This window comes from Leptopilina heterotoma, unplaced genomic scaffold, assembly GCF_015476425.1.
Source record: "Leptopilina heterotoma isolate Lh14 unplaced genomic scaffold, ASM1547642v1 Lhet_80, whole genome shotgun sequence".
Classification (NCBI taxonomy): domain Eukaryota; kingdom Metazoa; phylum Arthropoda; class Insecta; order Hymenoptera; family Figitidae; genus Leptopilina; species Leptopilina heterotoma.
The window spans coordinates 1,343,150-1,357,789 of NW_025111181.1; the positions used below are offsets into that span (position 1 = coordinate 1,343,150).

The window sequence follows — 14,640 nt, forward strand, 5'->3', positions numbered from 1 at the left end:
TCTTGAGTAAAAATAATAATATTGAATTCAAAGTGAAAGTGAGAATTTTGTAGAGAATGTGAAATTTTTTTAATAAAAGTAAAAATTTTCGTATTGAAATTGAGAATTTTTTTAGTGAAACTACGAATTTTTTAAATCAGAGTAAAAATTTTTGAGTAAAAATAAAAATATTTGAATCAAAGTGATAGTACAAATTTTTTCAGGGAATATTAAATTTTTTAATGAAAGGGAAAATTTTTTGATCGAAATTGAGAATTTTTAAAAGAAAATAATTTTTTCTTAAGTGAAGTCAATTTTTTTTAGTGAAAGTGACAATATTTTTAAATAAACGTAAAAAATTTCTTGAATAAAAGTAAAAATATTTGAATCGAAGTGAAAATGTTTTTTAGAAAATGTAAATTTTTTTTAATAAAAACAAAAATTTTCCAATCGAAACTAAAAATTTTCCTGGGGAAAATAAATTTTTAGAGTAAAGTCAATATTTTCTTACTGAAAGTGAGAATTTTTTGAGTGAAAGTAAACATTTTTTCAGTAAATGTCAAAGTGAAAATTTTTTTAATGAAAGTGAAAGTAAGGAATTTTTATAGAAAGCGAAATTTTTTGAGTAAAATTAATTTTTTCTAGGGAAGGTCAAAATTCTTTTAGTTTTTTTTTGTAATATGAATGTGAAAATTTGTTGAGTAAAATTAAAAAAATGTAAGTCAAAGTGTAAATGGAAATTTTTTGATCAAAAATTAAGAATTTCGTTTGGAAAAAAAATTTTTTTTAAATGAAGTCAATATCTTTTTAGTGAAAGTAAGAATTCTATGAATGAAAGTAAATATTTTTTTAGTAAATCTGAACGAGGAATTTTTTTTTAGTACCTAAATGTGAAAATACTTTTAAATGTGAAAATTCATTGAGAGAAAGTGAAAGTAAGAATTTTTTGAGTAAAAGTTAAATTCTCACTTTCACTGAAAAAAATATTGACTTTGTTTATTGAGAGAAAGTGAAATTAAGAATTTGTTGAGTAAATGTAAACATTTTTTTAATGAAGATAGGAATTTTTTTAATGAAAGTAGACATTTTTTGAGAGAATTAAAAACAAAATTATTTGGTCGTCAGTTCCAAATATGAAATATTACTGTAATATTAAATTCTAAACAGGGAAAAAAAAACTTACTGGAAAAAAATTTTTTTAATTGTTTTGTATTTAACTTAGAAAAACAGTGCTTTGAGGATGGTCAATAATTATTAGAGAGTAGATTTTATAAAATTAATCAAGAAATAAAAAATGTCACTTTTAGAAGAATCATTTTATTTTAGTGTTTCAAAGAATAAAAAAATGAAAAGAAGATTTTTTATCAACACCTGAAACTAAATTTCCTGTCAAAGAAAATGGAAAATGATGGCTTTTGATGTTAGAGTGGTTTGGCGTGTCGATTTTTGTGTTATATGGCAGCTCTCTCATTAGGAGTTTAATGATTCGTCGTGGTCATTCGGTACTGTCATGTAATTATCATTAGGAAGCGGCTGGTATTTTGGTGGGTTGAAAAATCGCGACCGAGTGTAGGGCGACCTGGGAATTTACCGTGAATCGGTAGTGCAGATGGCAGAACGATAAATCGGTATGGCCAACTGCTCGAACCAACGAGCCATACCCAGAGTGTTTCCCTCTCTCTCTTACTCACTCTCTTTATCGAGCTCACTTTGTCTCTCTTTCTCCCTCGCACTATACATTCGCGAGAGCACGCTATACCATTCGCAACATACTATTCTCCATACTCCATTATCCATACTCTGCTCTACTCTACTCCATTATGCCAGTACCGCGTATAAACCTAACTCCACCCACTGATGATCACTCTACGTCCATCAGAATGCACGTCACTTTCTCTCAAAACAGTGTACAGATAATGCCCATCATTTTATGTTTCCTCCACAAAAGAATATTCTCATTTTCACCGGGTGCGGGTGCAATTAATTTAGCAATTAAATTTTATTAGTCAACAAGTGGAAAAACAGTTTTACGGTTTTGTTTTTAATTTCTTTTTTCTTCAGTGTTTGTAGGAGGAAAAAGTATTTGAATAAATTTTTACTACTTGTATGGTTAAATAGAAATTAAAAGAAATTGGGATTATTTTTCCAGTAAGTTTTTCTTTTTCCCGTCTGGGATTTAATGTTACAATATGATTAATATTATGGTAATTTCCACCATCATTAAAAAAAATCTGACTTTCACTCAAAAAATTTTTACTTTCACTTAACAAATTTTCAAAGTTAATTAAAGTTTATAAGAAAAAATGAAAATCATTGTTACAAAAAAAAAATTACAAAAAAAGTGATTTTTACTAAGCAAATTTTGGACTTCACTAGAAAAATTTAAATTTCGCTCCAAAAAATTTAGTTTCATTCAAAAAATTTCACTTTCCTTAAAAAATTCTTACTTTTACTTGCATTAAAAGAATGAAATTTCATTAAAAAAATTTACACCTTCATTACAAAAAATTTGCCTAATACTCAACAAATTGTCACTTTCTCTCAACAAATTTTCATATTCATTAAAAATATTCTCAACTTTCATAAAAAAAAATTTTGACATCCCTAAAAAATTTTTAATGTTACTCAAAAAATTTCAATTTCCATAAAAAATTCTTATTTTCACTTTCATTCAAAAAATTTTCACTTTGACATTTTCTAAAAAAAGTATAATTTCATTCAAGAATTCTCACTTTCACTAAAAAAACATTGACTACATTCAAAAACATTTATTTTCCCCAAAATTTTTTAATTCCGATTAAAAAATTTTCGCTTTTTTTAAAAAAATTCATTTTCACCTTGACTAAAATATTTTTACTTTTACACAGGAAATTTTTTATTTTTCTTAAAAAAATTCTCACTTTAACTAAAAAAAAAAAAATATTTTCACTTTGACTCAAATATTTTTATTTATACTTACGAATATTTTTACTGTCATTAAAAAAAATTCTCACTTTCACTAAAAAAATTTACTTCACTGAAAAAATTTATATTTCATTAAAAATTATCAATTTTTATAAAAAATTTCTCATTTATTAAAAAAAATTTTACATTTCCTAAAATGTTTTGAGTTTCTTTTTGACTCAAATGTTTTCATTTTTACTAAGAAAATTCTTCCTTTCAGGAATTTCGATTTCGATTAAATAATTTTCTCTTTTATTAAAAAAAAAAATCACATTTCCTAAAATGTTTTTACTTTCATTTTGACTGAAATATTTTTATTTAAAAATTCTCACTTTCACTAAAAAAATTCTCACTATTACCAAAAAAAATATTAACTTCACTGAAAAATTTATTTTGTGAAAAAAATTCTCATTTATTAATCAAAAAATTTTTACTTTTAAAAAAACCACATTCTCTACAAAATTTTCACTTTGACTCAAATATTTTTATTTATACTCAAGAAATTTTTTACTTTGAATAAAAAAATTCTTTCTTTCACAAAAAAGAATATTAACTTCACTCAAAAAAATTTATTTTCCCAAAAAAATTCTTTATTCCGATCAAAAATTTGTTGTTTTTATATTTAAAAAATTTCACATTCCCTACAAAATTTTCACATTCATTTTGACTCAACTATTTTTTTATTTTTACTCAAGAAATTATTCACTTTGATTAAAAATTTTCTTACTTTCACGAAAGAAGGATATTGTCTTCATTTAAAAAAATCTATTTTCTCTAAAAATTTTTAATTTCGATCAAAAAATTTTTGCCTTTATTCCAAAAATGTCAAATTCCCTAGAGGTTTTTACTTTCACTTTTACTCAAATATTTTTATTTTACTAAAAAAAATTCTCACTTTAACTAAAAAAAAATATTGACATCACTCAGAGCTTTCGATTTTTAAATGGAAATCCAAGGTTCAATCCCTATTCGAGGTAAAATTTTTTCGAAGACAAAAATTTAAGTGAAAAAATAAAAAAGAAACGTTAAATTGAGCAAATAAATGAATAGTTTGGAAAATAGAAAATAACTAAATAATTATTATTTATATTATTATTAAATAACACGATTATTACAAATTATATAAAAAATGTTGAAATACATTTTCTCTTAGGGAAAAATTTTTCCTTTTCCTTTTCTCTTTCCTTTTTTTTGGTGTCATTCTTCCCTTAACTTTCCTTTAACATAACTTTTTGGTGTGAGATAGCATGAAGCAGAAAGTTCATCCAGTAGGTTTAATTAAATCTTTCACGAATTTGCATGCAGTTTCGTCAGTGGAGATCCTTTAGGATCTCTCGTCGGAGAATCCTTTGTAGAGATTCGTCCTGTTAGTCGTGTAACTTGGTAGTGCGAACATATGCTTCTGAAAACGAGGGTGAAAATGGAAAGGCAATTAGGGATGAACTGCTTTCTAGAAGTGGGTTTTGAATTTCTAATAACAAAAATAAAAAAGGCAAATTTAAAGCAAAATATCATATTTTCCATGAAACATGCACTTAATACTGTTTTCCTCAATTTTTACTAAACAGAAAGTATTAAAAAATGAAAAAAAGTATTTTTAATATCAATTAATATAAAAATACAATTAAAAATATTTTGAATATTCTCCTTCTTTTTACATTTTGTTTAAATAAAATAGTTCCGTACTAATTTCACTTCATTTTTGTTAAAATACTAAAAGTATTAAAAAAGACTCCCAATAATGATTATAAAAATGTATTTAAAAATAATCAATAACATTTTCATTTATTATAAAAAGAAAGAAAATAATTTCTGTGAGTAAAATAATAAAAAGATAAAAAAAAATGTGAAGAAAGGAGGATAGAGAAAAAATACTCGAAATATTTTGAAATACACTTTATTCGACTCAGTCAAAAACTACTGTAACAATAGTCGATAGATATGTGTATTGTAAATAATTTTTTAACAAAAAAAGAAAACAAATTCAGATTGTAAAATAATTAGAATTGTCTAACAAACAATAAAACAATTGTTTTTTTTCTCGATGCACAATTTCGATGTTTTTTCCCTCACTTTAATTTTCCAAAATAATTTTTTCCTATTGATCTAAAAAGAAATTTTGAAAATTTTTTCTCGATGTTTCGTTTTCACTCAAGGCAGAACGAGATGAACACTTGCGTTTTCATTTTTATTTTTCTTTGAGGAAACTCAAATTATTGCACAAACCCTTAAAATACCAACGTACAATAACTATAATATGTAAATATACTATGAAACATAATTAAAGAAATAATCTCTCGGTTTTTTTTTGTTTCTCAAATTGCGATTACAGTTCGATGGGACGACAATATTCTATCAACTATTTACAAATATTTACAATTTTTTTTTTCTTCAATTATTGTGTTATTTTCTTCTCGTCATTCATCATTCATACGCGAAAAAAAAAAATTTTTTATACTTGTGGAAATAAAAATGATAAATACCTCACGGCACATTTTTTCGTTCTCTAAGATTCGTTGACGACGATACACAACCAGAATTAGATTTTTTTTTGTTTTAGTTACTAGTATTATCGAAAATAAAAAAGAATTTATGTCGAATCCGAGTAATGCCCACAGTCCGAAAGAGTTTTTTTTTTAATTGTCCACAAGTTTTTTTCTTTTCTTTTTTTTTTTTGTTCACAGTCTTTAGATGGTGTGGAAGGCTCATGGCATTGGATAAAAATGTTGAAGCAGAAAATAATTGCTTCTATTGCTTCGCTTTCAGTACGGTCTCCAAACATTATTATCAGGCCTGACCTCCTCTTGTCTTACATTGCAACTACCGCCCACTGATCTTTCCTCTGAACTTTCAGAATTTGGAAATTGATTTCCATAAAGTTGTGAATAGAGAATACTGGGCAATACACTGGGTGTGGGAAAATAATTTCCGTAATTTTGCCCGAAACCCTGCTCCTCATGAACTGGACTCTCAGTTGTACTCGAATCGGTTGATAATGATCGTGGTGAGACGTATTCTTGATACCTTTGAGAGGCAGCTGTACCCATTAAGGTGCTCAATGGGTCCAATGGATCGGCTTGACCCGGCGTTGTTGTGTCTGGTACTACTGGAGAAAAAAAAGTGTCTCGAGAATTGGAATTTTAATTCACAGTTTTTCTAAGGATATCAAATTGAGACAGAACAAAAGTTTCAAAAGGTTGATATTTTGTCTGACGAAAACTGATTTTTACTACTGAAATAAAATTTTTTTAAATTGAAAAAAATAGGTGTAAACGTTAATATTCCGTCTGACCAAAACTGATTTTTATTACTGAAACATAATTTTTTCAAACTAAGACAAAAAAAGTATTAAAATGTTGACATTTTGTCTGACTAAAACTGACTTTTACTACTAAAACCGACTTTTTAAAAATTTTGACAAAAAACGTATCAAAACCTTTAAATTTTGTCTGACGAAAACTGACTTTTACTACTGAAATACAAATTTTTCAAATTCAGACAAAAAAGTTAATATTTTGTCTGACGAAAACTGATTTTTAGTACTGAAACAGGAGTTTTTCAAACTGATACAAAAAATGTATCAAAATGTTAATACTTGTGTCTGACGAAAACTGATTTTTACTACTAAAATTGAAATTTTTAAAATTGAGAAAAAAAACACATCGAAACACTGATATTTACTGCTAAAATATAAATTTTTAAAATTGAGTTTAAAAACGTTTCATAATGTTAATATTTTGTCTGCCAAAAACTTATTTTTACTACTGAAATAGAATTTTTTTAACCAATACAAAAAATATATTAAAACGTTAAAATTTGTGGGCGACGAAAAATGTTTTGTTGCTAATAAAATTGAAATTTTTAAAATTGATAAAAAAAAGTATCAAAATGTTGATATTTTGTCTGACGAAAACTGATTTTTACTACTGAAATAGAATTTTTTTAAAATTAAAACAAAAACGTGTTAAGACGTTGATATTCTGTCTGACGAAAATTGATTTTTACTACTGAAATACAATTTTTTCAAATTGAAAGAAAATAGAAATAGAAATTTTTCAAAAGAAGACAAAGAAGAGTTGATATTTTGTCTGACGAAAACGGATTTTTACTACTGAAATAAAAATTTTTCAAATTGAGACAAAATACATATAAAAACGTTAATATTTTGTCTGATGAAAATTGGTTTTTACTACTGAAATAAAATTTTTTCAAATTGAAAGAAAAATATGTTTAAACGTTAACATTCAATCTGACTAAAACTGAGATTTACTACTGAAATATAAATTTTTTAAATTGTAACAAAAATAGTATGAAAACGTTAATATTTTGTCTTACTAAATTTGGTCTTTACTACTGAAATAAAATTTTTTAAAATTAAAAGAATAAATATGTCTAAACGTTAATATTCCGTCTGACCAAAACTGATATTTACTACTGACAGAGAAATTTTCAAATTGTAACAAAAAATGTATCAAAAAGTTAAGATTTTGTCTGACGAAAACTGATTTTTACTACTGAAATAGAAATTTTTTAATTGAGATAAAAACGTATCAAAACCTTTAAATTGTGTCTGACAAAAACTGATTTTTACTACTGAGATATAAATTTTTCAAATTGAGACAAAATACATATAAAAACGTTAATATTTTGACTGACGAAAATTGGTTTTTACTACTGAAATAAAATTTTTTCAAATGGAAAGAAAAATATGTTTAAACGTTAATATTCCGTCTGACCAAAACTGATATTTACTACTGAAATAGAAATGTTTCAAATTGTAACAAAAAATGTATAAAAAAGTTAAGATTTTGTCTGACGAAAACTGATTTTTACTACTGAAATAGAAATTTTTCAAAATAAGACAAAAAAAGTATATATTTTGTCTGACAAAAACTGGTTTTTACTACTGAAATAGAAATTTTTTATATTGAGACAAAAACCTATCAAAACTTTTATATTTTATCTGACGAAAACTGATTTTTATTACTGAAATAGAATTTTTTTAAATTGCGACAAGAAGCATATAAAAACGTTTATATTTTGTTTGTCGAAAATTGATTTTTACTACTTAAATAGAAATTTTTCTAATTGATCTAAAAAAGAAGTATCACATCGTTGATATTTGCGTTTTTCAAAAACTGATTTTTACTACTGAAATAGAAATTTTTCAAATTGAGACAAAAACGTATCAAAATCTTTAAAGTGTGTCTGACAAAAACTGGTCTTTACTACTTAAATATAATTTTTTTAATCTGATACAAAAAACGTATCAAAACCTTGATGTTTTGTCTGACAAAAACTGATTTTTACTACTGAACCAACAAATTTGTTGATATCCTTAGAAAATATGTGAAAAAATTGTGTCGGGAGTGGAAATTCTGAAAGAATAATAATGAAAAATTAATGATGGAAATTAATAGTAAAAAATTGACTCACACGAAGATACGGCGGAGAATGCGTCTTGTTGAGGTGTGGTACCACTTGTACCGGAAGTTACAGTTGAGCCGGCTGTTGAATCGGGAGCGGTGGGTGTGTTCATTGACGCAGTACCTGCGAAAGAAGCCAGAGACGACGTCGGAGGCGGAGGTGGCGGTGGTGGAGGCGGAGGCGGTGGAAATGGTGCTTGCGCCGCACACGACGATAAAGGACCAGGAAGATAACCCGCATAACCAGCAGTGCTACCATAACCCCATGAATTGCCCGCAGTCAATCCAAATTGCGACATATCTAAGAAAAACCGAAAAAGAAAAAATAAATTACATAAATTATCCCAAACTTTCGAAAATATTTCATTCTTCCTCTTTTTTGGAATATAAATTTCAGAATATTTATTCAATTTCAAAATATTAATTCAATTTTCAGTGGTATCGGTAAGCAAATAAAATTGGTCTTGTGTGACCAAAACTTACTTCGACAACTTTTAAACGAATTAACAAAATTTTCCTGCCTTTATTTATTTTTATTGAGAGTAAAGTCCCTAAAGTTAAATTTTAACATTCTGACCGCAAAACTTACTTTTATTAGTAAAAATAGAAATTTTTATATTTACGTTTGACTATAATTGACTTGTACTACTTACAATAGCAAATTATTCATTTTTTTAAGATTGATATATTTTACAATTAAAATATGTAACGAATTTAATAATTTTCACATTATTTTTTGAAAAACACATTGTTTTGCACTTAGAATAGAAATATTATCGAAAAAATCAAGTCTGACTAAAGGCGTACTGTTACTACTATTATTTAAAATTTTTAATTCAAAACTGATTTAATACTTTTGTCTGATTGAAGCTAATTTGTACTACTTACTTCATGTTAAAAATTTAAATTTTTAAATGTACTGTTTGACTAAAAATTAACTTATACTATTTATACTGAAAGGAAAAGATAATTTAATTGTTCTGTCTGATAAAAATTTACTTCTACTACTTTTAAATAGAAATTTAATAACATTTTTAATTTTTACGTCTGACGAAAGCTGATTTTTAATACTTCGTAACAATAATGTTATAAAATAAAATAAATAGTAATAATGATAATAAATATAATAATAATTATTATCAAAATTATTTTACTTATTTCATATAAATATAATTTTAAATACAAAACAATAATAACTAACAGAACAAAAAGGAATTTTTCGAATCGAAATAAAGTTTTCAGTTTTTGTCACTGACAGAAAGTGATGAGAGCCATATCAATTTGAAATAAAAATGACAATTGACCGATAGAATAGACCACATACAGTTTTATTTATTCATTTTTCAGTGACAATTTTTTTTTGTTTATAAAAAAATAGGAAAAAAAAGTGCATGTTTGGATTTTTATCGACAGGTTTGGCAATATTGTTCACTATATATAATACTGTCTGCTGCTGTTTGGTTTTCGAGTGAGTGTTGGCGAAAAGGGGTTAAAAGTAGGGGAAAATGGAGGGGTTCTGGAAACTAGACAGAGCCAAGGGGTCCACCACGAGATCAAAGGATCGGTCATCCCTCAGTAGTTGCAGCCAACTCAAATAACTGAGCTTGCCTCGACGAACGCCGCACTGACCCATCGTGCCGACCATGGCTAACCCTAAATATCCAACATTCACCACGATTCAATGTCTACAGCTTCCTCAATTTTTTTATCTCTCTCTTTAATTTTTATACATTAATATTATTACTAGCAACTTCTCACTCACTTTTTTTAAAAATAAAATGATCTATTTTCAAAATGATGGAACGTAAGAATTTTTAATTTAGGTTTTTTTTATAAAAATAAAATATGAACTGGAATATATATATATATATATAGTTTTAATATTATTATAATTATAATAAACATATATTCTAATATATGGAATTAAGGGAAAAGTCAGGAATTCTTATTAAAAGTACTGAAAAAAAAATTTTAAGAACTGATAAGAAAATTCTGAATTTTTGTAAAATAATTTTGGCAAAATTACTAGTCCATCCGCCAATTAACAGACAATCGAATTTTCGAGTTTTGAGAAATTAATAGTTTTAAAAAATTCTGATGTTAATAAAAAATTGATTTTGTTGTTGCCTATTGTTCCTTAGATGTTTATTTACAAGAATTTCATTTAGCAAAAAAATTTTGGCAAAATTACTAGTAGAAATACTTCATCCGCCAATTAGCAGACAATCGAATTTTCGAGTTTTGCGAAGCTAAGAGCTTTTAAAAAATCAATTGTTAAAAAACAATTGATTTTGTTGTTGCCTGTTGTTCCTTAGATGTTTATTTACAAGAATTTCATTTAGCAGAATAATTTTGGCAAAATTACTAGTCAAAATACTCCATCCGCCAATTAGCAGACAATCGAATTTTTGAGTTTTGAGAAGCTGAGAGCTTTTAAAAATTTATTTCTCAATAAACAATTGATTTTGTTGTTGCCTGTAGTTCCTTAGATGTTTATTTACAAGAATTTCATTTAGCAAAAAAATTTTGGCAAAATTACTAGTCAAAATACTTTATCCGACAATTAGCAGACAATCGAATTTTCGAGTTTTGCGAAGCTAAGAGCTTTTAAAAAATTAATTGTTAAAAAACAATTGATTTTGTTGTTGCCTGTAGTTCCTTAGATGTTTATTTACAAGAATTTCATTTAGCAAAAAAATTTTGGCAAAATTACTAGTCAAAATACTCCATCCGCCAATTAGCAGACAATCGAATTTTCGAGTTTTGCGAAGCTAAGAGCTTTTAAAAAATCAATTGTTAAAAAACCATTGATTTTGTTGTTGCCTGTTGACCCTTAGATGTTTATTTACAAGAATTTCATTTAGCAAAAAAATTTTGGCAAAATTACTAGTAAAAATACTCCATCCGCCAATTAGCAGACAACCGAATTTTCGAGTTTTGAGAAGCTGAGAGCTTTTAAAAATTTATTTCTCAATAAACAATTGATTTTGTTGTTGCCTATTGTTCCTTAGATGTTTATTTACAAGAATTTCATTTAGCAAAAAAATTTTGGCAAAATTACTAGTAAAAATACTTCATCCGCCAATTAGCAGACAATCGAATTTTCGAGTTTTGCGAAGCTAAGAGCTTTTAATAATTCAATTGTTAAAAAACAATTGATTTTGTTGTTGCCTATTGTTCCTTAGATGTTTATTTACAAGAATTTCATTTAGCAAAAAAATTTTGGCAAAATTACTAGTAAAAATACTCCATCCGCCAATTAGCAGACAACCGAATTTTCGAGTTTTGAGAAGCTGAGAGCTTTTAAAAATTTATTTCTCAATAAACAATTTCTTTTGTTGTTGCCTATTGTTCCTTAGATGTTTATTTACAAGAATTTCATTTAGCAAAAAAATTTTGGCAAAATTACTAGGCAAAATACTCCATCCGCCAATTAGCAGACAACCGAATTTTCGAGTTTTGAGAAGCTGAGAGCTTTTAAAAATTTATTTCTCAATAAACAATTGATTTTGTTGTTGCCTATTGTTCCTTAGATGTTTATTTACAAGAATTTCATTTAGCAAAAAAATTTTGGCAAAATTACTAGTAAAAATACTTCATCCGCCAATTAGCAGACAATCGAATTTTCGAGTTTTGCGAAGCTAAGAGCTTTTAAAAAATCAATTGTTAAAAAACAATTGATTTTGTTGTTGCCTGTAGTTCCTTAGATGTTTATTTACAAGAATTTCATTTAGCAAAAAAATTTTGGCAAAATTACTAGTAAAAATACTCCATCCGCCAATTAGCAGACAACCGAATTTTCGAGTTTTGAGAAGCTGAGAGCTTTTAAAAATTTATTTCTCAATAAACAATTGATTTTGTTGTTGCCTATTGTTCCTTAGATGTTTATTTACAAGAATTTCATTTAGCAAAAAAATTTTGGCAAAATTACTAGTCAAAATTTTCCATCCGCCAATTAGCAGACAATCGAAATTTCGAGTTTTGCGAAGCTAAGAGCTTTTAAAAATTCAATTGTTAATAAACCATTGATTTTGTTGTTGCCTATTGTTCCTTAGATGTTTATTTACAAGAATTTCATTTAGCAAAAAAATTTTGGCAAAATTACTAGTCAAAATACTCCATCCGCCAATTAGCAGACAATCGAATTTTCGAGCTTTGAGAAGCTAAGAACTATAAAAAATTTATTTTTTAATAAACAATTGATTTATATGTTAAATTATGTTTGTAGAATATTTGTATTTAACTCTATAGTGAAACAAATTATTGCGAAGAAGAAAAAATGAAGAATTGATCATTTCGAATTTTTCAATGGCGACGGCTATGGATTTTTGAGGCGTCTGGCGGTTGGCGGGTCGCTAGCTACACGGCACCTTTTTTTAACATTTTCTAATTTCTAATATTATTTTATTACAAATCATGAAAATTCTGCATATTTTCGATTTTTTAAACGATATTTTTTAAAGAAATTAAAACAAAAGCGTACACAGAAATTAACTTCGAACTGCAAACATAATGAATAGAAGAACACGGAGATTAATACACTTAATTATTAATAATATCTCAAAGATTAATTATAATTATGAAAAATATAAATTTAGATTTTAATTTACTGATAACAGGAAGAATTTAATAATTCGAGAGAAACTATGCAATAGTAGATTATTTTTTATTCCTGCATATTATTAAATAAGTGATTTTTACCTTCCAAATTATTGGGAATGGAGAAAAAATATTGGAAATATTTTTCACCCCTTCGGAACGAATTAATACGATAAGGAAAATATTTCGGTTATAATATTGGAAAATAACTGCTTCCTGAAACTATTGAATTTTAAAATACAATTGAGAAATTTTATTAAGGATACAATGTTTGGTATTTCTTTTTTATTATTAAATGATGATAAAAAAAAGACAATATGAAACTAAAAGTATCGTTTTAGGGGGGAAAAATGGTGAGTATGAATAATATTATATCTGCGTACATAGTGCTTTTAGCTGAGGGGTTTTAATTACACGTGGATGAAGGATGAAAAGTATATTCCTCAAAATCTGGAGATGCAGTGTAGAAATTCATATCTAGGAGTAATAATATATGTTGAGTGGGAAATGGAGTGAGGGATTTCGCAAGCTCGCCCAAACCCCGTTGGAGTTCGCGGCAACCCCTTTAATATAATATTTAATCTAGCTTTGAACAGGCTTGCGGTTTCCGCCTCTGGAACGGCGATGCTAGCTCTGAGGCCTATCTCCGCGCTATAACCCTTTAGCTACTAAAAGCGGGAAGCATCGGAAGCATTCTCGGATACCTTGCTTCGACGAAAGCGAGCTTTAGTTGTCTCGCTAACAACCGGGACAGGATCCAAAATTTACTCTATATGATGATAATGTCTTATCTTATTGGAGTCAACTTTTCTCAATTTTTACATTTTAGTTTTATTTGATTTTAATCAATTTGATTTCAGTTATTGAGACTCTAGTTTCAATAACTAAGTTTTTATGTAAATATAACACATTAACGTTTGACTTTTGTTACAATGAAAAATTTTATTACCTTTGGAAAATCAAAGTGTAAATCAAAGTCTAAATCAAATCGAAAATCAAAGTTAAAGTCAATTATGAAAAGTATTTTTCTTCTATTAAAAAAATTTGACATTCTCTTTAAAATCTTCATTCTTTGACTCAAATATTTTTATTTTTAGTAAAGTGAACGCACTCCTGGTTTACGAACGTTTTGATTCGTTTTTTGATATCAAAATTGAGACATAAAACGAATTGAAAAACGAAAAGTGTTGCGAAACAACATTCTGATTCGTTTTTTTTCTCAATCTTTGATATTCTTAGAAAAACTCTAAGCTAAGAAGAAAATGAATAATTTTTAGTTTTTGTGTAAAAAATAATTGACTTACTTTGACAATTGCCAGGCATCGCGTGTCGAAATGACGAGAGCGGATCCCGTGGTTGTAGAGGATTCGCTAATGGTTGAAGGGGATTCGACAGAGGCTGAAGTGGATCCACCAGAGGGCCAGTAAAAAAAGGACCACGCTGTGACGCAAAGGCGAATGCATGAGCGTACTGATGCTGGTTCCCTAAAAGAGATAACACTGCGATCAACCGTGCGCCTGTCCATTGGACTTAAGATTCACAACTATTTTACTAAACTTACCTAAAACAATTTACTTCTTAATACTATTAATATGCCTTATTTAAAAAAAATTTTTTTTAATATTTTTTTTAAAACTGATATTGCCTTAATATATAAACGATAAAAATTAAAAATATATTATACTCATTCAGG

The 14,640-nt window shown here is 26.9% G+C and overlaps 1 protein-coding gene across 5 annotated transcripts in view; it reads right to left on the bottom strand.

Annotated features, from left to right (window-relative positions):
• Positions 1-4,805: 4,805 nt before the first annotated feature.
• Positions 4,806-14,640, bottom strand: part of LOC122511089 (runt-related transcription factor 3-like) — a 33,013-nt gene continuing 23,178 nt past the window's right edge. For 2 of the 5 annotated variants that reach the window (XM_043626139.1, XM_043626138.1), the window contains exons 4-6: positions 14,252-14,431; positions 8,359-8,649; positions 4,806-6,028 (exon numbers count right to left, since the gene is read on the bottom strand). In XM_043626139.1, coding sequence (XP_043482074.1) covers positions 5,685-6,028; positions 8,359-8,649; positions 14,252-14,431 — 815 coding nt within the window. In that variant the 3' untranslated portion in view covers positions 4,806-5,684. Of the gene's footprint in view, positions 6,029-8,358; positions 8,650-14,251; positions 14,447-14,640 lie in introns of all 5 variants that reach the window. The other 3 variants (XM_043626136.1, XM_043626134.1, XM_043626135.1) reach the window with 2 other exon arrangements.